The following is a 22844-nucleotide window of genomic DNA, read 5'->3' as shown; positions in this document are numbered from 1 at the left end:
GGGGCTCCTGGTACCAGGAAGAGACTCAAGCTGGAAACTTCCCGGACCCTAACCCCTCCCCCCAGAGGCTCTGCCCACGCTGTCCTTGGACACCAGAGTCATGTCCCACTCCCCTCCACCCCACAGCACTCCAGGTCAGCCACTCTGTCGAGGGAGGGTACTGTTGACACCAGTTGTGGCCAATGGTCAAACTGTCCTGAGGGGTGGCTGGGAGCAGAGTCCGGGTTCCATCGATCACCCCCAGGCAGAGGATTTGAGACCGGAAGGAGGCCCAGATTGTGCCCAGAGGGGTCTGCCTCAGGTAGGGTCAAAAGCAAACCCATGTGACCCCCTTGTCCCTGCCAGCAGCTTCTCTCACCCTTCCCATTCAGGGCCCTGGTAGGAAAAAAATAAAGCCATGCCTGAACCATCAGGGACAAAAGCCCATGTCCCCTTACCCCTGCTCCCCACTTCCTCATCAGTACCTAGTCCTTGCTGAAGCCCCTGGGCCATAGCCCGTGCTGTAGTCAAGGGCAAGGAACATCCCTCTAACAAGGCCAGGGCATAATTTGCACTCCCTTCAGCTAGATACACAAACTTAGCAATAAACCTTTGCGTCAGGCCCTGGTTGTCCTTTTTTGGGGGGAAGGGGAGAGTTAATGATCATGAACCATGCACGTTTATTCAATGCCCCGTGCTGGACTGGATGTGAATGGGGAGATGGTTCTTTCCAGAAAGAAGCAGCTGACCCGGCATGCCAGGGGGCACTCTTGGGGGCATGGGATCAATTTGGGTGTCCTGAGAGGGATTGAGGGGATAAAGGGGCCATGGGAAATGTTCACAAGGACAATCTTGGATCAAGAAGGGGTTGTGAGCTGGAAGCTCATTCTGGCATGGACAGTAGGGTGTAAATGGCCCAGGAATGTGGGCTTTTGGGTCACAGGAGTTGCGTGGAGCAGGAGCAGGGAAGGGAAGGGAAGATGGAAGAATAAGCAGCAGGAAGGCTGGACAGGTGCCACCCACCAGCCCAAGGGCCTGTGCTTCCTCCAGAAGACGATGGGTCCAGGAAGCCCTTGAAGCTAGGATATAATCACAGGGCTGAGATTAGGGTGAGGCAAATGAGGCACTCACCTCAGATGTAAAACTTAAGGTGGTGCCAAAAAAAATCTCAGTAATCAAGATAAATATTAATGCAGTACTTTCAAAAATCAAAAATCAAAATTACCTGCAAAAATCCATAATGAATAGAATATCAAAATTTTTCATCAAGACAAGATCCAAGAGAGCCTGGTGGAACCATATTGGACCCTGAAGCAAAAGGAAAAATGTCCACTCCTATCATATATGCTTTCATGTAATTTTAAAGGTTAATTTTTTTTAACAGAACATTAAAGTAGTTGAAGAAATGTCGAATAAGTCAAAAGTAAGCATATTAAAATTTGCAACATTAAGCTTGTTGCTTCAGTCGTGTCTGACTCTTTGCAACCCTATGGGCTATAGCCCACCAGGCTCCTCTGTCCATGGGATTCTCCTGGCAAGAATGCTGGAGTGGGTTGCCATGTCCTCCTCCAGGGGATCTTCCCGACCCAGAGATCGAACCTGCGTCTCTTATGTCACAATCCAGGGATCAAACCTGCATCTATGGTTCCACATCGGCAGGTGGGTTCTTTACCGCTAGGACCACCTGGGAAGTCCTACTTTAAGCTTGAGTATTTTATTTATACCTAAAACAGTATTTATAGTGTTATATAGAGGAGACCCGGGTTCGATCCCTGGGTTGCCATGATCCCCTGGAGAAGGACATGGCAACCCACCAGTATTCTTGCTTGCAGAATCCCATGGACAGAGACGCCTGGCAGGCTACAGTCCGTGGGATCGCAGAGAGCTGGACACGACTGAGCATACGTTCACATTCTTGGCTTTAATGGGAGTAAAATCATCAACGCTATTTTCCAAATCTGTTTCTGGAAAACATAATCATAAAAATTTTCATAAAAGCACGTATATAGGGACACACATTTTTCCTGGAGGCTAGGCATGGGGGGATGAGAGGAGTGGGGCTGGGAGGCTCCATGAGGAAGAGATCTATGTCATTACGCCAGAGGACCAACATCTGCAAGGAGGGGGACTCAGTGACAAGGGTCTGAATTTGTATGGTGATCAAGTGCATGTGATGCCCCCACCAAGCTGGGGTTGCAAAGGAGTGTTGAGAGGACTGAGTTTTCTGGACCTATGGCCACCTGGGGGAGAGATCCAGGAGTCAGACAGATCCTTGGGACTGGGCAGAAGGCAGCATGCCGGCAGCATCCTCAATGTCCAGGTGGAAGTGGCACAGTGAGCCTGCGTGGGGCCTGAGTGTGGGGTGGAGGTGGGGGGACACTGGATAGGTTAGGGAGCCCAGGACACATGTGGGCAGCCGTTCTGGTGCTGCTCAGAGGCCTGAGGGGGAGGATGGGGCTCGGGCCAGTGTTTCAGGATTCCACTGGGTGGTTTGGGGCCTGGCTAAGCTGGGCTGCTCATCCCTGCTAAGGACCCTCTGCCCAATCAATTTACTGGAGTGAGGTGGGACAGGGGAGGGTGATGGTGGGATTTCATGGGGAGGGGCAAGGCGGAAGACAAAAAGCTTTGAAAGGCTAGAGGAGGCAGACTTGAGACAGGGGGAGCTGTCGGGAGAGCTGGGCTCATGAGGAAGTCTGCCTAGCCACCTTGTCTCAGAAGGAAGGTGATGAGCTACCCAGGCTTCCTTGGCAAGAGACAGAGAAGAGGCCAAATACCATGGAGGCGCTGGACCCCACACTCCAGGTCCTGACCCTAGGGCTGGGATTCTGAGCCGATATTCTTGGATCCCACAGACTGGGGATTCTGCCTGGCCTCCAGCTGCCCTGTTCATGGCCATCAAGTGGAGAGAGAGGGCCAAGTCTCCTGGACGGAAGCCTCCTCAGCCTCACTTACCACACCAGTGTAAATTATACCCTAGCGAGCAGGATCAATGGATGCCCAGTGCCTGATTCACAGTCCAGGGCAGAGGATCAGAGAGCTGGTCCAGAGTCAACATGTGGCCGCACCCTTGTCTTATAGGAAGGGGGCGTTTATTATGGGCACCTCCAGTCACCGCCATCCCTGCTGACCTCAACGCCAAGGTGCCCCTGGGGGGCTTCACAGCCTTTGACTCTGACTCTGGCAGAGCGAACCTGGCCCAGCCATGGAACAGAGATTAAACAGGCCTGGTGAACGGTTAATGCTGCTGACGTCAGGGCCTGGTCGGTGGCCGCTGGGGGCTTGGGCCCTCCCCACAGGCATGGGGGGCCCACGTGATCTGGGCTCATTAAGCCGCTTCAGTGGCCAAAGAAGCTAGGGGCCAGGTCTCGGGGGAGAGAGGCGGGCCCTCCAGGGCTGTGGGGACAGGCTCTAGCCAGAAGGTCACGAGCTCTGTGGATGCAGGCCAGGGGAGAACCAGACAGGAGGGTTTGCCTATGGGTCCGCTCTAGACTTCCACAGCCCTAAACCCCTGCTTGGGCCCAAAGGGGAGCCTCCCAGACATCAAGCTGGGCAGAGTGTAGTCAGGAGCTGTAAGTGTGGGTCCTCAACCCTGGGGTGTGGAGGTGAAAACCACCCTCTCCTCTAAGGCCTTGAAAGCCCCCAACGTGACTCCAGGCCAAGGGTCTTGCCCTGCACACAGCCCTCCGCCTATCAGTGCTAATCTCATACTCATTCACGTTCCCTGTGGCTAAGCTCTTCCTTCTCTCCACCATGGCCTCTCTTCCCTACCCTGGCAGGTGTCTTTCTTCCCCTTGGCAGAGCCAAGCCCACAGATTGCTTCTCCATCAGGCTTTTCCTGATCTGCACGCTCTAACCTGGCAGGAGCTTTCCTGCCTCAAGGACCCACACAAAGTGCTTGGAGACACTGGGGCTGCGGCTGTGTGGCGGGGTGGAAAGAGCTGCTGCAGTCGGTGGAGGAAGAAAGAGCTGGCTCTTCCTGGGGACTCAGAGGTGGTCCTTCATTTGACTACTGAGGGACAAGTGAGAGTTTGCCAAGGACGTGGGACAGGATGGGGGATCGGGACTGCAGAGGTACAGGGAAGTGAAGGCTGGCACGTTCTTGGAACAGCAGGAAAGAGTGTGGCCAGCTGGGCAGTGGAGGAAGTGAAGAGGCCAGCTGGGAAGAGGAGCAGGTCGGGAGGGTGTCAGGGAGGCTGTCTGGGTGTGAGTCAGGTGCCTGCAGTGTGTCGGAGGAATCAGTGGATACAGATGCTAGGCTCTGAAGAGGACTGGGTTGAAGATGAAGATGGGGTCTCATGGTAAAAGAGAGTCTTGGGATGCTGTGTAGCCAACGTGCCATGGGACATGCTGGCAAGCTGAGAGGAGGCTGCCTAGCTGGAGGCTGAGAAGACGTGACTAAAGAGGGAAGAGCAGAGCAAAGGGCTGCCAGGACCCTGGAAGAAGGGTCTGAGTGATCCTGGGACCCTACATTCTGCCTCATGTGTCTGGCAGTTTCTTGGGGCTGTGTGTCAGTTTCTGGAGATGGGGGCTTGGAGGTAGGAGGCTGGGCCGCAGGTTGAGATAAAGCTCCCCACCATCTTCCACTCCAGGTGGCTGCCCCCAGCACTGCAGCTGCATGAACAGATTCCCTCGAGCCTCTGGGAGAAGGTGCCTGGTACCTCTCGGAGCCCCGTAAAGACTGCCAGCTGTCCGGCTACCTCAAGCTGGGCTGGGAGATTCGGCAGGTGGCAGGAAAGGCCTCTGAGCTGTGTTTGCCCTGGCTGGGGCCCAGGCCTAGCATCAACAAACAGGCAGCTCCTCCTCCAGCCGGGCCACAACTGGCCTGGCCCAGGGACCCCACACCACGCTGCCCTAGGGCCTCTCACAGCAGCCCAGCCCAGCCGGCCTCTGCTCCCTCCAGACTGGATTGAGGACCCCAACACCCACATGCCGGTGACCTTGAAGCCAGACCTGGCTCCTCAAGAACTGTCAATAGGAGCACCCAGTCCTTGGCAGATGGCTTCTGTGAGCACCCAGGATGTGTGGAGGTGGGGTGGGGGGGGCGCAGAACTGAGACCCTGGTCAGCACCTCTCCTATTTGACTCTGTACCACAGGCAATCCTAAAGCCCCTCAGAGGGTGAGTTTTAGGGTCTCTCAGGATCAAAGTAAGCTGTGATCTGGGGATTACATCAGCCCTAGATTAAGAGGGACAGCCAGTCCCTTCCTGTTTTTCAGCCCTCAGCAGGGAGGCAGTTTAGATGGTTTGAGGTTTTCAAGGATTGCCACCATCCCAATGTCTTTCTCTTTAGTCCACCCAGTCCCCTGGCCTTCTTAGCCAAAGCTGAGTCCCCTGTCCTTGATTCACAGCTTCCTTCAAGCCAGGGGAAAAGACAGCTATTTCCTTGTGACACAGAGGGAAACTGAGGTATGCTAGGGCTTGGCTGTGGTGGTGCTGTGAGTCAGTAGGAAGAGAGTCCTGGAGTCCTGACTCCCAACCCAGGGCAGGGAAGGGGTGAGGCCTGTCTTCTGAGGGCATTCTCCCCAATACCAGGGAGGAGGATGGACTTGACACAGAGACATCCAGCTTGGCTAGGAACAGCAAAAGCCGTGGATTAATCGGATCAGAGCCAGTGGCTGAGAAGCGAGGGACAGCTGTTCCGCAAACAGTACCCCCTCCAAGTCACTCCCCAGCTTACTGCTGGTTACACCTGGCGGGGGTGGGCCTTAACACCCACCATGCACCTCTGAGCACTAAGGCCTTGGGTAAGAAGCAGGCAAGGATGGGATTAGGAGCCCTCAGCCAGGAACACCAGGACCACCCTGAAACCCTTTCCCCCAAGGCACCAAGTCCCAGACCCCACTTCCCATGGGCAGACACAGCTGTCTCCTACTCTTTAGAAATAAGGAAGTGGGGGTGGGGGCATGGCCAGGGAGATACAGGCAAGGATCAACAGGAGCCAAGCCTTGCTCCACCCCCGTCCTCACTCTACCCTCAGTCTCTCGATTATCTGCAGTGAGGACAGAACTGATGCAGAGTCCCTGTCCTCATCCTATCTCGCCTTTGCTTGGGAAGGGTGAGGCCAGCAGAAAAGATATCTTGTGCCTAAGTGATGTCCGAAAGTCCCCCGTTGGAAGCACCTTTCGCTGAGGTTAAGCGTGGCTCTATTGCCATTCCTCTTGGCTGAAAAGCCCCTTCTGGCTAGAGGGAAGTGAGGGCAGAGCACTTCAGGGGTTAAGGGGGCACTCGGAGACCTCAGAGAGAATCTGTCCTGGGCGAAAGCATTCTCCCAACAAGACTACCCTGAGCCCCTTCCGGAGCAGCTGCTGTCCTACCTAAGGGCTTCCCCTTTGCTCCAGGCCTGCCGAGGGCCCCCGCCTCTCCCCCGACCGGCCCCTCCTCCCGCGGGCCGCCCAGGATTGGAGGGCCGGGGGCGGGCCGGGGGCGGGGCTGGGCGCCCTTCATCCCGCGCCGCCGAGCTCCGCCGTGGGCAGAGCGGACAGCACCGACTCGAGCGGAGCACCGCGCGTCCCCTCCCGCGAGGCCAGGTACCGCTGGGGGCGCCGACCCCCTCCTAGGGGCACCGGGCGGGCGGAGCCCTACTGTCCACTTTCGCGTCCGGATCTGGACTCCGGGCAGGTCCCCTCACCGGCCCTGGCTCCGGGCAGGCGCCCCAGCCTCCGGGAAACCAAAGCCCGGAGAGCTGCAGGCTCTGGGGACCCGCCAGCTCCCAGCTTGAGCTGGTGTCCCGGGAGGGGCACCTCGTCGTCCCGGGGCCTCTCGCAGGGCCGGCGGGGTCGGCGGTACCCGGAGCCCGGGTCACGGACGGCTGGGGTGGCGCGCCGTGGGCTTTCCGAGGCACGGCCCACGGGGACGGGCTCGAGAGGGTCCCATAGGGGGGCCTAAGAGGGCCCGGGAGCAGGCCCTGGAGCGCTGCCCCGTCGGGCGCCCTGACAAGCAAATCGACCCGGCGTGCCAGCCAGGCGTCAGGGTATATTTATCCTGCTGCCTTAGGCAGGGGCTTGAGGGCAGATCCGGCCAGACTTCCTGAGGGGCTACGGGACACACGTTAGTCCCAGAGCCCGTGCCATTTGCAGCCACGCCATCGGGCACGGCACTGGGCGAGTGTGACTCCCCGGACTGTAGGCGGGGCTTGGTCTGCGCTCCTCCCCGCCACGCGCACTGGGGCCGAGGTGTGAGAGCTGGCAGCGGCTGCGCAGGGGCGGAGGGGAAGGACTGGGACTAGGTTCGCAGGAGCCCGCCCCCGCCCGACTGGCCCCTTCGATTGGCCACAGCAAGTGCGTGCGTTTGTTTACACCGGTGGAGAGGCCAGGGGAGGGGCTTATGGGAAGTCACCCTCTCCACCCGCCTCCCCACCCCCACCACAGTCACCTGAGCCTTGAGTCCAGGTATATGCACTGGGACAGGTCTGAGGGGGAGTACGTGAAAGGTCTTCGCACCGTGGGGGACACCTCGACCCAGGCCCATCCTTCCTTCAGCCTGCAAGTCCTGTCCTTCCTTCCACGACTGCCTTGGGCCTCTGTGCTGGCCCTGAAAGAAGCCCTTCGTCTTTAATGCACAGTCTGGCATGAGGGCTCACTTCCTTCTGGAAAGGAAGCAAATCCCTCAGAGGTTCTCAGTCTGGAGCATAGAAAGCTAGTGGGATCCAAGGACAGGTCCATTTTGAGAGGGGGAGGTTCTGCACAATCATGGAAGGCTTCCTGTAGGAAGAGCCAAAGGTGGGAAAAATCAGGGATAGATGAGGCCAGACCTGGCACATCTCCAAGAGGCCTGGAATTCTTGTAATCAGGAACAAGAATCTCTGGCTCCTTGAGGTTGACCTGTATGTCTTGGAATTGTATTCTGCCTGGGCTCATAGAGCCCTATCCTCACTGGCTTCTCAATCCACCTTTGGTTCAGTACTGGTTCTGTGGGACCATGTCACAAACACCCCCCATGAGGCTCCAAGTGGTAAGATCTGGAGAGTTGGTTGCTCCTGTCCCAGTGCCTGCTCCCTAGCAAGTAGACTTGGTTGTTGTGTTTAGTTGCTAAGTCGTGTCTGACTCTTTTGCAACCCCATGGACTGGAGCCTGCTTGGCTCCTCCGTCCATGGGATTTCCCAGGCAAGAATACTGGAGTGGGTTGCCATACCCTTCTCCAGGGGATCTTCCTGACCCTGGGATTTAACCCACATCTCCTGTGTTGGCAGGCAAATTCTTTACCACTGAGCCACCAGGGAAACCCAAATAGCCTTGGAGCCCTGGAGAGATGGAGAAATTGAAGTGCAATAGGACAGACCAGGTGGTTTATGGTGCTTGGGTGGGGGAGGGCAAGTTTTTTGAGCTGAACTGAGCACACCCTGCAAATCTGGGCTGGGTAGGGGGCAGGCACTCAGTTTGGGGCGGGAACCGTTTTAGGGGAATGGTTGGCTGCAAGAGACGTACAGTTGTGGCATCTGTGCACACAGAAAGCTGAGGTGGATTTGCAGCCTGTACCCTACTAAGGGAGGGGCGCTGCAGGGGGATGTTCTCAGGCAGACATGGCTGGGGAACCAGACACCACCTGGAGCAGGTAAGATGGACTGGAGGCTTGCCAAAGACTTTGAACCCATTTCGTTCATTTCATATTTACTGAGTGCCTACTGTGTGCCCCCTGCGCACTGTCAGGTGGGTGGAGGGCTGAACTTTGACTCTGGATAAGAAGACTGATGCAGGGTGGGGGCTCTTTAGAGGACCAGGCGGGGTTACTGGGGGCCAAAGGGAAGGACCAGCTGCAGGGCAGGAGGGGCTTTCCGGCCTGCGGCCTGGGGTGGCTTGGATTTGAATTTCCGCTCTGCGGGCCACGTCCTGTACACAGCCTCTCAGCCGGCACGTCTACACACGTGCGTGGCCGCTGAGGATGGGGTCATTCCAACTGACAGTTCTCTCTTGTAGCTTTCCTGTTGTGCGGGTACACAAGCCGTGGGTGCTGGACTCGGGGGCTCTGAGTTTTCTAGCTCGTCCTGTCCTGTGGCCCCATCCTCTGAATGTCTCCACCTGGCTAATGAGGGCATAACGTGCCCTCATAAGAATCCAGAGATGCTGTGGCGTCCCACTGGACCTGCTGCCCCTCATCTGGGCCTCTGGCACCGTCCACTTCTTGCTCCTTCTGGGGCACTCTGTCTGGTAATTCTGGCTCTCTGTCTGTTTCTACCTCTAGCTATCTCTAACTGATTGGCCACCTCTGTCAATCCGTCTCTCACTTGTCTGGTTGTCTATCTGTCTTTCTGTCTGAATGTCTACACATCTATCTCTCTGTGTATTTTTTTCTTTTTATATCCCTCTGTGTGTGTGTGTGTTAGTCGCTCAGTCGTGTCTGACTCTTTTGTGACCCCATGGACAGTAGCCCTCCAGGCTCTTTGGTCTATGGAATTCGCCAGGTAAGAATACTGGGTGGGTAGCCATTCCCTTCTCCAGGGGATCTTCCTGACCCAGGGGTCGAACTCAGGTCTCCTGCATTGCAGGCAGATTCTCTGCCATCTGAGCCACCAGGGACGCCCTTGTGTCCCTCTGGGTCCATCTGTGTTTCTTGTCTCTCCGCGCCTCCATCTATCTCTTGGTCTGGATCTGTTTGCATGAGCACAGATATCATGTATGTGTGTTTTCTCCCTCTCTCTTCCCTTCCTCCAACTGTCCCTGCTTCTTCCTGACATTGGATGGTGCCTCTCCTCCAGGCTGATCTTGTCTTTCGCCGCCCACCCCCACCCATCGGGGTCTCCAATGAGTCCTGAGCTGCCCCAGGCCCCGGCTGCAGCTTTCTTTGGGGCCAGAAATCCGGCTGTCCAAATATTTGGCCGCCTCCAGGGGATTCCGGGTCAGCAGGGAGGAGGATGGGCTGGCTGGCTCGGGGTCTCCCCTGCCTCTGGGGGAGCCACAGGCACGTGATGTCCTGTCCTTTGCCTCAGCTGAGTCTCGGGCTGCACGTCCTTCTCAGCAGGCTGGCAGTGGGGGGAAGGGGGCTGCTGCTGGCCGTGGCCGAGTCTTGAGCCAAGAGATTCTGACCACAGCTTCCACCGGGTTGGGGGGCAACCTGAGCAAGGAGGGTTCAGGGTTAGGCAAGAGAGGAGGCCTAGGTGTCTGGGGATAGGCCCAAGGCTAAGCATCTGTTAAGTGTTTAGAAAGTGTACCCTGTCACAGGAAAGTCCACCTTCCGGCCCCAGCGGGGGCCCTCAGATCTTCCTAGATGGTTCCGGATACCCAGAACACGGAAGCACGGGGCCAGGGAGCTAGGGGGTGAGGGTTGGTGTGGCCAGCACATGGCTGTTCTGCACCACTTGCCTTCCCCTGGATGTGGCCCCTCCTGTCTGCCACCCCCTCAGTTCCAGCTGGTTATCCACACGCTGGTCACTTACTCAGTGTTGTTGACAATGAGGGAGTAGTGGATGGACGACTGGATCCGCTGAGGTCAAAACCTGGAGTTGTGGGTCTCGAGGAGGGGCAAAGTACTTTTTTTTTTAAAGCATCCTCTCCTGTTCTAAACATCCTCCCACATGCCCTGACCCTAGACCCCTGACCTCAGCAGTTGGCTTCGCACCAATTGCCATGGCTGTGCCTTGAGAGCATACAGACCACACGTGTCCAGCAAACTCAGTTTCCCTGTTGACTAATGTCTGGTCCGAGGAGGTTGTTTTCCTTCTGAAGCCTGGAGAAGCAGGTAGACGCTAGGCTGGGAGGGGCATCTTCTCTCAGCCAATGAGAGAAGTTGTAAGGACCCATGAGCTAGAACTGGGGGCAGCCGTCAGCCCTGAGCCCCCAGGGATGAGCACAGTGGAGCCTTAAGCCAGGCCTGCTGCCTCTGCCCTGAGATCTGAGCTGAGGTGGGGGCTGTGCAGGCACAAGGAACCGGGGGGCCATGGCAGACAGCTCCGTGGGTTCAGTGCCTCCACCAGCGCATGCGGCCACAAGACCGAGGGAAGAAGGACAGTGTGGATTCTCCCCGTAGCTAAGCCGCAGACCCACTCGTGTCCCTGAGCATGAGGGAGGAAAACCGGGCTCAAAGCCCTGGTTGACTCCCAGGACCTGGATGAAGGCAGAGAGACATGCTTCCCATAGCAGCTGACGCAAGCAGTGGCCCCACGGTGGCCTGGATTCCTGAATCTTGAAATCTTTAATTAGCCAAACTCAACGCCTGCCGAGGAGGTGTGCCTGACGAATTCTCACCCTGTGATGTCTTCGTGGGCAGACGTTACCTGCTGTGTGATCCCGGTGGCATCTGGCCCCCGGCTCCCCCCTCCACCTCGGCCCTTATCTCCCAACAGAGCAAACAGGCCCCAGGGCAGTGGCCTGGACCATTGATTTACTGCTTGAACTCATGCTACACCCATGACGGCTGCCATTCTGATGATCCGCTCAAGGCTGCCGTGATCTCCCCACCCAAGAGCCTGGCCCCTCTCTGGGGGCCTGTGGTCTGCTCTAGGGGCAAAGTCCTCTGGGAGGCACCTCACTCTGTCCCCATCTTTGGTGAAGCCTCAGAGAACCCCCGGAGGACAGGAGGACACTGCGGTCCTGAGTGGAGAATGGTTTGTCCACGATCCCACCATGAGGCAGGGCCAGGTCAGGCCACAGACCCAGAGTGTCTGCCCTGGGCTTTCCCTGTAGTCGGTCAGAATCTCCTGGCTGCTTTCCTCAGGCAGGGCTAACCCCTGAGTCTACCCAGATGTCTGATGCAAAGAGGCCTGAGGACGGGGCAGGCCTGAGAGGTGGGAACAGTCAAAAATGGGCTGCAGCCTCAGGGAATAGTTGGGGGTCCACATGTCAGGCCAGTGCTAATCTCTACCCTGTCTCCACCTCCAGCCCTTAATCCTGCCTTAACTGAAATCCAGGCTCCTTGACCTCAACTTCAAGGCCCTGTCAGGCTTGTCTGTGGCCACAGAACCTTCATACTACCCTCAAAGCCTGCCTTGGGGCCTTTGCCCATCTGTGCTGTGCACATTGCTTGAGCTGCTCTTTCCTGTTTCCACACCTTGGGGGCTCCTGCTGGAATTTCAGAACTGGCTCCCTCATCTCCTCCTCCAGGAAGCCTTCCTTGATACCTCTCTCTCTCTTCCTGTTTTGAGTCCCAGCACTATGTGGCTCTGTTACAGCAGAAGCCATCAGGTAGGGGAGGGGGGTGGGGAGTTTGTCCCTTCCAGACTGGAAGCCACTTGAGGAAGGGTATTCTGTGTCCTCTCTGGGATCTCAGGCCAGCCTGTGACTCAGCACTGACTGATCATGAGTACTAGGCAGGACCTGAAAGTCTAGGCCTCAGGTCCTGCCGAGGGGATGGGGAACCTGAATCGAGGGCCTAGGCACCTTGACCATGACCGTGTCAGGCGCTGTGGTCTCCCTGGAGGCAGTGCTTGACTGCTAGGGAAGAATATTAAGGCAGAGAAGAGTGCTTTGTCCAATCTGCCGACTCAGCACACCCTGAGGGCCTGTCCCAGCCCGCCCAAGGTAGGAGGCCTGGCAAGAGTAACCCCAGCTGAGAGCCGGGGGGCACTCTGGAGTGACTCTGGAGATCAGGTGTGGGTGTCCTTGGAGGGGTGCTCTCAGTCAGGCTCACGGCAGGGGCATGAAGAAGACAGGCCAACCTGGGGGACTCTGGTCAAGGGGAAGAGGGTATGAGAAGATATGCTATGTGGTCAGGCTGGAAGAGAGAAAGATATAGCTGCCAGCATCAGAGGAAGGAGAGGCAGGGTAAGTGGTCTAAGGGTGCCAGGTATGGGGTCTTCAGCAGCGAGGTACGTAGGATCGGAACTCTGCCTTGGGGCTGCATGGGGCAATCACAAAGAGGTCCTTTGGTCAATTCCATGTGGTTGCTGCCCCAAGGACACCAGGGCCTGCGGCCTGAGGCGTGAGTCCTGAGCTTAGCCTCCCCTCCCCACCCTAGCCCTGAATGCTGGGTCTGAGACCCCTGGTGCTCTAGCTTTAAGAGCACACTTGACACCATCAGGGTCTGGGGGATTTGGGGTGGAATGCCGGGTTCCCAAGCAGAGGACTAGTCAAGACTAGGCTCTGGCTGACCTGCCTGGCAGTGCTGCAGCCTCCCTGGTCTCTGCCCTGGCCTTCTGTCTGGCCTTCAGAGATGCTTAGGGGCACTATGCCCAGGTACCTTCTAGACATGGGGTAGGTGGCTCCCAGCCCCAGTGATGGGAGAGGAGCCAGCAAGTTGTCTGGGCAACGGGCAGAGTTGGCAGGGGGAGGAGGGGATCCCTTTGAGGTCCAGCAGAGCACAGGGAAGGGAAGACTGATCCAGTGGTCCAGGCCCATCTACAGCTGGCCAAGGCCCTGAGTTCCTCACCTGGGGCTCCAGGAGGTGGGGAGTCTGCTCAAAGGGTGGGCACCTAAGGGTGGGGGCTTCCCCAGCATGGGAGGAGAGGCTTGAAAGAGAGCATGGCCCCGAGGCCAGGGCTGTGTGGAGGGTGAGGTCTGTGTGGCCCAGAAAGCTGGGCTCTGGGGGCTCCCATTTCCTGGAAGGCCACGAGGGCACTTTGCAGCCGAGGGCCCAGGTGTCCAGCCACCCAGCACCGCCTCAGGCCTCCTGACTCCGGGGGGGTAGTCTCTGCGCCTGCCGTTCCCAGCGCCAGCTCTCAGCCCACAGAGGGCCTTTTGTTCTGGCTGCCAGCAAAGCCCGCCGGGCGGCTGGGAACAGGGCCCACAGCCCTCGCCCTGTCCCGAGGCCTCCAGCCGTCGGGCAGTGCCATTCTAGGTTGGCTAGGAGGCCCCTGGCACATAGGGCACAGGAAACCGTCTCCCAGTATTAATGTCATGGAGGGGGAGTCAGTCCCATGGGAGTGGGGGCCCACCCCCAGAGAGGGGTCTGGAGGCCTGGGACTCGGCACCCTTGGGTTATGGCAAGTCAGGTCGTGCAACTGACCCTTACTTCACAGGTGGTAAAAGCAAGGCCCCCAAAAGATGTGCCTGGGCAGCTACGTCTATGTGGCGGTGGAGGGAGGGGGAAGCGCTAGGTACTGGCCGAGGTGTCCTCTCAGGGTGGCCTGGAGGGCTCAGGGGTGCGAGCTCTGCCCTTTAGTGGCAGCTTCCAGGGACGCAGCAGGCAGACGCGAACGAGTCTGTCCTCTGTGAACTGGGAGGTGTGATAGACAGCAGCCTTCCCATGGGAGTCTGGGCCATGAGCCCAGGGAGCGGGGATAACCAGGACTGTCTCCTCTGTAGACGTCTGTCCGCGTCAGAGTGAGAGCCAGTGTTCCTGTGGCGGTGGTCCCGGAGCCATGGAAGCACCTCTGCAGACAGAGATGGTGGAGTTGGTGCCCAACGGCAAGCACTTGGAGGGGCTCCTCCCAGTCGCCGCCCCCACAGCTGGCGGCCAGAGGTGAGCGCCGGACCCCATCGTGGCATATGGCAGGGCAGAGTGCGGGGGTGGGGGGGTTGCGGGCAAGAGGCTAGAGCTGAGCTGCGTGCCCTGGCCTGTGCCTGCAGGGTCGAGGGGCCTGGACGGAGCTGTGTTGAGGGTGAAGGCTTCCTACCAAAAAGCCCCAGCAAGGAGCCACACTTCACCGACGTGAGCAGGGGCTGCAGTCGGGGGCTCAGGGGCGTGGGAGCAGTGATGAGGCGCGCCGGGAGGCTGAGGGACAGTGCGGGAGGGATCGTTGGCTTGCCCTCTGCACCTCGCTGACACACCCCACCCTCCTGTCTCACTCTGGTGCCCGCAGTTCGAGGGAAAGACGTCATTCGGGATGTCGGTGTTCAACCTCAGCAATGCCATCATGGGCAGCGGCATCCTGGGGCTCGCCTATGCCATGGCCAACACGGGCATCATCCTTTTCCTGTGAGTGTCCTCAGCAAACCTTCTAAAGACAGGAGCCCCAAACAGGCCACCAACCCTGACCTCCCAGGACCTGCCAGTTTCCTATCCCAAGACCCAGGCTGCAGTGGGTGGGCACTTACATTCGCCCCAAACCATAGCTGGGAAAAAAAAAAAAATCGCCAGCCAGACAAATATACCTCATTTCCTGGTAAACCTGCTGAGATGATGACATGGGGCCAGCCAAACAGGCTTGAGTCTGTCCTACCACAGTTAACACGTGATGGATAAATCCAGTGGCCAGGCCGTATGTGGGTACACGTGTCCTTACCTGGGAGCTCTGCCCTACAGCCTAAATGGAAAACGTGTTTGTTCCGAGATCTCAATAGGAGGTGGTGCTCAGAGGGTCTCTTCTGAGCCCTGACCACCCTGGGTCAACCTGGGTGGTGTTCGCCACCCCTGGGGACTATCAAGTTTGCATCCACATATGCTGGGGGTCCGGACACCTGGATTGCGGACCCCACACACCCAGCCCCTCCCCAGAGCTCATCGTCCCCTGCTTGCCAGGGGAGCCCCAGTAGCCTCTTTTCATCCACCTTCCCCAGGTTCCTGTTGACAGCCGTCGCCTTGCTGTCCAGCTACTCCATTCATCTGCTACTCAAGTCCTCAGGGATCGTGGGTGAGCCCCAAATTTGGCCTGTAGCAGGGAGGAGTGGGCTGGGGAGAGCTCTTCTGACTGTGCTGGTTCCCTGCCCCCACAGGCATCCGTGCCTATGAGCAGCTGGGCTACCGTGCCTTTGGGACCCCAGGAAAGCTGGCGGCCGCCCTGGCCATCACGCTGCAGAACATCGGAGGTGAAGCTGATGGACTGGCTGGCAGTGGGTGGTGGGCAGGCTGAAGGCTGGCAGGTTTGGCTGACCTGCCCTTCTCCCCGCAGCCATGTCCAGCTACCTGTACATCATCAAGTCCGAGCTGCCCCTTGTCATACAGACCTTCCTGAACCTGGAGGATCGGACCTCGTGAGCCCCAGGGTGGGGCGGGGCTGGGTGAGGGTGGGAGGCTCTGGGCTACCCCTCCCTGCCCACCACTAGCAGAGCTCAGGCTGGACTAGTGGAAGAGACAAGCCAGGGTGGAGTGGGGGGCAGAGAGCTGCTAGAAAAGCTAACATTCACCTCGGGGAACTTTCCCAGGAGAGCCGTGTGGAGCTGGGAGGTGGGGTGAGGCTGAGCAAGCTGGCCCCGGCTAGCCCTGGACCCAGCCATGAGCACGGAGGACCTGAGAACCTCGGGCTTAGCTCTAAGCTCCTGCTATTCCTGACCATGGCTTGGGTGTTAGCTTCCCCCCACCTCACCCCAACCAGGAAATTAAGCCCACAGTGTCCCAGTTGCCTATCATCAGTTTAGCCAGTATTGATGGCATAGCCAGCCATGTTTTGTGGGTAAGAACAGAAAAGAAAGCCAGGCCCTGTCCTTGGAAACACAGCCCCAGCAGGCAGAGGGGCCTTGTGGCTGTGAGCAGCTCCGGGTGGAAACAAACAACCAGGATTCGGTGCCCAGGCCCTGGGGGCCTCTCCTGCGGAGTTGGCCTTTGGGCTTGCCCTGGAAGGAGGGTCTCTTTCCTCATCCCTGTGCCCACTGTCTATTGAGGGTGTGGGCCGGATGATGTAGGATGAAGGTCCTGGGGGCACCCCAAGGAGCTCAGGTGGTTGGCAAGTCCCTGAGACCCCCATGGAAAATGCCTCACCACCTCCCCAGACCCAGGTTTTCTCATCCCACCCCCTTAGGGCTACTTCCTGGGCAGGCTGGACCCAGATCTGTGCATCCTGGGAAAAACAGCCACAGTGACTAATCGTGATGGTTACCAAGCGGGAGCTGCGTGTGCCGGTCCTCACCCTGCCCTGGAGAAGGCTGGGAGTGGGCCCATTTTGCAGATGGGGAAAGGGAGACTCGGAGGTGGGGACGAGTCTTCTTCAGAGGTCGCTGCATGGCCTCACTCAGTGGTACCATGGGTGACCCCGACTGAGGGCGAGACAGCTCCGCCACTGTAACCTCGGCTCCCCACTTGTGCCCCTGCAGAGACTGGTACACGAATGGGAACTACCTGGTGATCCTGGTCTCTGTCGTCGTCATTCTGCCCCTAGCCCTGATGCGGCAGCTCGGTGAGTGTGGCGGTGCCAGGGCCTGGGGCCTGGGGCCAGCATTGGAGGGCCCCTCCGACTCACATGCCCCCTCCCCCACCTCGCAGGCTACCTGGGCTACTCCAGCGGCTTCTCCCTCAGCTGCATGATGTTCTTCCTAATTGCAGTGAGTCACCCTCCACCTGGGTTCAGGGAGGGGGCGGGTCTTTCTGGGCAGCCTGGGTCAGGAGGGCAGCTCCATGTGTCCTGATCTGCACGTGACTTCACAGTGACTTCCCAGGACCCCTGCCTGGCCCTGATGCCCTCATCCTCTCCCCAACCCCCCTCCACCACCCACCTAGGTCATCTACAAAAAGTTCCACGTGCCCTGCCCGCTGTCCCCCAATGTGGCCAACATGACAGGCAATGTCAGCCTCGTGGAGATCAACAAAGACGAGGCAGGGCTGCAGGCCAAGACGGAGGCCTGGGCGGCGTTCTGCACCCCGAGTTACTTCACGCTCAACACTCAGGTTGCAGCAGGCCAGAGGAGGGGCAGCGGGCCTGGGGAGAGTGTGGGACCGGTGAGGGGGGCATCCTGTCCTGACACAGAATCCGTGTTTCCTCAGACGGCATACACCATCCCCATCATGGCCTTTGCCTTTGTCTGCCACCCTGAGGTGCTGCCCATCTACACGGAGCTCAAGGAGTAGGTATCCATGTATGGGAGACGGGGAGGTGCTTCTTCTCCCTGGAGTGGATGGAGGTGGTCCTAAGCGGGGAGGAATGTCAGGAGCCAAGTCATTTTATCCAAGGTCTCTGTGGCTGTCAGAGGGGCGACTGGAGGCAAGAAGGAGGCTCCCTGAGCTACCAGATGGTGAGGGTGTGTTGTAGAGAGAGCCCCCAGGACACCTGAGGGTTTCCCAGTGTTGCTCAGCTTGGCACCAATCCCCTCCCCTGCTGCCCCGTAGCCCCTCCAAGAGGAAGATGCAGCGGATCTCCAACCTTTCCATCGCCGTCATGTACGTCATGTACTTCCTGGCTGCCCTCTTCGGCTACCTCACCTTCTACGGTATGGCTGGACCGTGGGGGGCAGAGGCAGAGGCCAGGCTAGGGGGCAAGGGGCTGGCCAGCAGCCACGGCACCCTGCGTATTATAGGCGCTCATTAGGTCTGTGATGCCTGTCTGTGCCCTGCTGCTGTGGAGGTGAGTTGGTTGCCACTCCCCGCAGTGTCAGGGTCAACCCAGGCTCAGAGCCCAGCCCCCTCCCTGGACCTCCTGCTGACCACCCTCCCTGCCTGTCGCAGATGGAGTAGAGTCGGAGCTGCTGCACACCTACAGCAAGGTGGACCCGTTTGATGTGCTAATCCTGTGCGTGCGCGTGGCTGTGCTGACAGCAGTCACACTCACAGTGCCCATCGTTCTGTTTCCGGTGAGCCAACGTGCCAGCCCCACGGCGGGTGGTGGGGGTGGACTGAGGCGGTTGACAGATTGATGACTTTCCCCGCCCTGCTTCCCAGGTACGCCGTGCCCTCCAGCAGATGCTATTTCCCGACCGCGAGTTCAGCTGGCTGCGGCATGTGCTCATTGCCGTTGGCCTGCTCACGTGTATCAACCTGCTGGTCATCTTTGCCCCCAATATACTGGGCATCTTCGGGGTCATCGGTAAGGGGTCTGGCCCTCCTGTGAATGGAGGCAGGGTGCTGCCCCAGGAAGCTTCCTCTCTGTAAACCCTGGCAGATGCCTGAGCTCATACCCTACATTTAAGAGATGGCTGCCTGCCGTGTGCACAGCTTGGCCTCCCATCTGAGATTTGTTCTTAAGGGTCTCTTAATCCATTTTGAGGGCTCAGAACCACCAGGTCAGTTACCCTTGGTGGTGGTGGTGGGGGATGGGGTGGAGCCCAGGGGTCAAGGGGCCTCCACAAAGGATCTCATCAGGCCTTTTCCCCACCCCACATATGAGGAAGTATACAATGATTAAAGGAGAGCCATATAGCTATTAAGCGGAGAGCCTTGATTCAGCCCCAGGATCATGGAACTATAGATTTGGGCTTCTGTCCAACTGTCCCAGTTGGAGCTCTGAGCGGGAAGATCAAACAATTCTGACATCTTTGGGGTGACTCAACTCAGGAGACTGACTCTTCCACTCTGCAAGGACCAACACACTGACCTGGGGACAGAGTAGCATTTATATCATAGACAAGACTCTTGGTTCTATATGTCTGAAATCCGACTCAAAATGAATTAAGCATAAAGTAATGCATGGGCTCAGCTGATTGAAATGCCTTCAGGAATAGCTGTATCCAGCAGCCCAATATCCTCAAAGCTTTGTCTCTATCTCTTGGCTTGTCTTTTTGCTATCTATCTTTCACTGACAGATTCTTCAGATACCAAAAGCCCTAGCCTTCTATACTGGTGGATGGAGAAAAAGGGGAGGGGCTGACGGACTTTCCAGAATCAGGCAGAGTTCTCAATCAGAGTTTCAAGATGAGACTCCCTCATCAAGGAATGTTTGATCTCATTAAAGCGTCCCACCCTGAACTTTAGCCAGTAGGTGGAAGTGAACCAACAGTCATGATCTTCGGTCACTCAGTTGTGTCCGACTCTTTGCGAACCCATGGACTGCAGCACGCCAGGCTTTCCCGTCCTTCACTGTCTCCCAGAGTTTGCTCAAGGTCATGTCCACTGAGTCAGTGATGCCATCCTACTCTCTCATCCTCTGTGAGGAGCCAACAGTGGCCATGTCTTTGCAGGTGCCACGTCTGCCCCGTGCCTCATCTTCATCTTCCCGGCCATTTTCTACTTTCGCATCATACCCACTGAGAAGGAACCTGCAAGGTCTACCCCCAAAATCCTGGTGCGAAGGGCCTGGAGGTCGGTGGGCTGGTGTGAGGCTGAGGGGGTCTGCCCTGACCTCAGGCCTGACCCTGACTTCTGATCCCACAGGCCCTTTGTTTTGCTGCACTTGGCATCTTGCTAATGATCATGAGCCTGAGCTTCATCATCATGGACTGGGTCTCGGGCACCAGTCAGCATGGAGGAAGCCACTAGGATGACCCCTGCATCTCCTTCTGTCTCCTCGTCCTCGTCCTCCTGCCCAGACTCCTCAGTCCCTGCTCCCATCTAGTGGCCAGTTGGTGGGGGGGGAGGAGAAAGGCGTGCTGAGCACTGGCATCTGGCCCTGCCCAGTTTGTTAGCGCCAGGACCAAGGCCCTCGGGCCACTACCCCACTGAGCTCCGAGGCTGCAGGGGCTTCCTGAGCTGGGAGCAGGGTGGGGCTGGACCCCTGCTCCCTTCCTGTTGCCTCAGATCCCACCCAAGCCCCTTATCCTCTCTGCACAGGGGCATAGACTGAAGCCCAGCGGCTGCCCCCTCAGGCCCCACAGCCTGTAGAGGGCGCGCAGAGCTGAATCAGCCTGCAGTCACCCCCCACCTTGCTGCCGGGCCATGGTCTGCACCCTGGGGCCTCATCTCCCTCAGCCCACTTGCCTTTCCTCCTTCTGTCCCTGAGGCCCCTTTCAGGCACTGGGGCTCAGGCCCTTGGATAATCTAGTTCTCTTTGCCCATCCCCCCCACCAGGAGCAGACACCCCCCTGGCCCCCGCAACCCCTGCGCCGGCCTCACCCTATCCCTGAGGCCAGAACTTGGTTTTCAATTGAGGTGGGCGTGGGCACCCCCAAGGGACCTCTTCTGTGGCCCTTTGCCAGTCCTGGGGAGGCTGGGACTCCCCCCCACCCTAAGCCCAGGCCACAGTTCACATTCCACTGCTGGGAGAAGAAAGAGGCTGGGGCCCAGAGTGTCTCTGCCCCTGGGAGCCAAAGACCCTACGGGCCAGTCTGGGGCAGGGGTGGAGAAGCTGGCAGCCCCTTTTATAAATATTATACATAAGACCAGCTGTGCTTTATATTCTTGATCTCCAGGGTGCCTGGGTTCCTGGAAGGTGGGGTGGGAGCCAGGACACGGATGCTGATGGAAGCCCACCCTGCCTGTTTCCCTGGGATGAGTGAGGGACAGGGTGAGTCCCCTACCCCACCCCGTCCCCTGCCTCCCAAACCAAGCAGCGGCATGCTGAGACCCAGTGCTGGGCCTGGGCCAGGCTTAGCACAGACCTGCTTTCTCACGGGGTGAGGTGGGGAGGAATTAATGAGGCCCCAGGAAATGGGACAGAGAGAGGCCTCCGGAAGGAGGCAACGTGAGGCGCATCCTCAGCAGCTTCAGAGAGGGTCTGAGCTGGGGGCAGCTGAGCCCTGCAGAAGCCCCTCAGAAGGGCCGCCTACCCTCCCTGGCTGCCATGTCAACCCTCTGTCAATGGCTTGCGTCTGGGGACAAAAGTCCTGGGATCCTGAGCCCTGTCTGGATCTTTTATTACTAGTAAATCCTGCTGTAAATAAAGGTGGGTTAGCAAGTGCCTGTACGTGGGGCCTGAATACTGAGAGGGGGAGTCCAAGGCAGGGCAAGAGTTCCAGGGATGCAGAGTGGCCCCAGGTGCCCCAGCCTGGAACAGGGGGCCGGCTGGGAAGCTGCCCACTGCCCGGGGCAGGCCTGAATCAGCTGGGACCCAGCAGGATGGAGCTGCCCAGGCCTTGGCATCAAACCCTCATTAGGAAAGACCCCGTACCCGGCTAGGCGGCCGGGGAAAGGGGCAGCAGGAAAAATCCAGTTTGAACTAGCAAGGCAGCTGCCAGCCTGAGAAACCCCTGAAGAAAGAACTTCCTCAAGTTGGTAGCTGCTAGCCTACGGCAGTGCCAGCTGATCAGAGGGGGGCTTCCTGAGTCTGGTTCTCATCAGTCCTGGGCGCCTGAATCCAGCCTGGGGACTTACCCAGGAGCCCCGTGGCCCCAGGAAAGAGCTGGACACTGGCCTAGAGGTGGCCGCAGCCCAGAGTGCCCCCAGTGAGCAGGGCTACCCTCTGCATGGGAATGTCTGGCTTCTTCCTTGTCTGCTGGGGCCATGGCCCTGCCCGAGACCTGGGGCTCCTGGGGAGTAGGAGAGAATAAAGGCCAGGGTCCATCCTGCTGACAGACCCTGGGAGGCTTGTCTCATACCCCTTCCATCCAAAGAAGGTTGCAGGCCAGAGCAGCCACCGGACCACCTGGAATCCCTTAAGACCCCCAGGTCTGGCTCCAGGCCTCTCGGATCAGTAGCTCCACCCAGGCCTCCCACCCACCACCCTTACACACCAACCTACATATACACATATGGGGTGGGCCAAGGACTCTGGCCCATTGGAGGCCATCTCTGCCCACCCAGCAAGGTCTCCAGACTGATGGGTGGGCAGTGGCTCCAGGGGAAAGGGGGCAGGCAATATGGCTGCTACACTATGCCCAAAAGTCAGGTGTCCACAGGATGGTTTGCAAATGAGGACTTCTTTAGCCCTGGCTGTCAAGTTCTAAGCCATTCAGCCTCTGTGAGGATGGGTCTGCTGGCCCTTGGTGATCACTAAGCACTTTTATGTGTTTGGAAGAATTTCTTAGGACCTTTTTCTTCTTTCTTGCTTTTTAGAATTGCTCTGAAAATATATTGTTTTTTAATCTGAAATGTTAACAAATTAGCAGGAATTCCCTGGTGGCCCAGTGGTTAGGACTCCGTGCTCTCACTGCTAAGGACTTGGGTTCAATTCGTGGTCCTTGGTCAGGGAACTAAGATTTCACAAGCCATGAAGCACAGCCAAAAAAAAATTAGAGCAGCACAAAGGTCGTCTATATTTCTTTCCATCGCTTTCCTTATGACTGCTTGCAACAGGAAAACAAGATGATATAGACCAGGAAAAAGGGCCAAAGCATGGGCCTTGGTCTCCCTGACCAGCAGCTGCCCCTGCCTGCACCCTTCTAGCCTGTGCACATGCACAGATGTGCCTAACATCTGAAAAAGAATCCACTGTTCATTCATTCGACAAGTATTAAGATTTCCTATGTGCCAAGCACTCTTCCAGCACCTGTACATACAGCAATGAACAAAGTGAAGACCCCTGCCTTCCTTGGACTTATATTC

At 57.9% G+C, this 22844-nt stretch overlaps 1 protein-coding gene across 3 annotated transcripts; it reads left to right on the top strand.

The window, feature by feature from the left end:
* The first annotated feature begins 221 nt into the window (after positions 1–221).
* SLC38A3 (solute carrier family 38 member 3) lies at positions 222–21267 on the top strand. Of its 3 annotated transcripts, XR_011250765.1 has the most exons (17): positions 6323–6505; positions 14150–14306; positions 14414–14495; positions 14647–14762; positions 15344–15417; positions 15500–15592; positions 15676–15757; positions 16814–16896; positions 16983–17041; positions 17217–17384; positions 17481–17560; positions 17823–17923; positions 18159–18283; positions 18372–18516; positions 19607–19710; positions 19800–20513; positions 20774–21267. XR_011250765.1 is itself a non-coding variant. In XM_069561113.1 (16 exons), exons 2-16 carry the CDS (start codon positions 14206–14208, stop codon positions 19902–19904), a joined length of 1518 nt encoding a protein of 505 aa, XP_069417214.1. In that variant the 5' UTR covers positions 222–301; positions 14150–14205; the 3' UTR covers positions 19905–21267. The 3 variants fall into 3 exon arrangements, 2 of the variants coding, with proteins under 2 accessions (XP_069417214.1, XP_069417213.1); XM_069561113.1 differs by lacking the exon at positions 6323–6505 and adding an exon at positions 222–301 and having other exon boundaries at positions 19800–21267; XM_069561112.1 differs by having other exon boundaries at positions 19800–21267.
* Positions 21268–22844: the final 1577 nt, after the last annotated feature.

This window comes from Ovis canadensis, chromosome 19 (assembly GCF_042477335.2).
Source record: "Ovis canadensis isolate MfBH-ARS-UI-01 breed Bighorn chromosome 19, ARS-UI_OviCan_v2, whole genome shotgun sequence".
In the NCBI taxonomy this organism is placed as follows: Eukaryota; Metazoa; Chordata; class Mammalia; order Artiodactyla; family Bovidae; genus Ovis; species Ovis canadensis.
This window is presented reverse-complemented; position numbering and strand designations above follow the sequence as displayed.

What these genes read in the sequence shown, in the direction of transcription:
- SLC38A3 (XM_069561113.1), top strand. Translation starts at nt 14,206, where the DNA reads ATGGAAGCACCTCTGCAGACAGAGATGGTGGAGTTGGTGCCCAACGGC. An exon ending in TGATGTTCTTCCTAATTGCA is followed by an intron (nt 17,042 to 17,216) that starts GTGAGTCACCCT and finishes CCACCCACCTAG; the next exon opens with GTCATCTACAAAAAGTTCCA. An exon ending in GGGCATCTTCGGGGTCATCG is followed by an intron (nt 18,517 to 19,606) that starts GTAAGGGGTCTG and finishes ATGTCTTTGCAG; the next exon opens with GTGCCACGTCTGCCCCGTGC.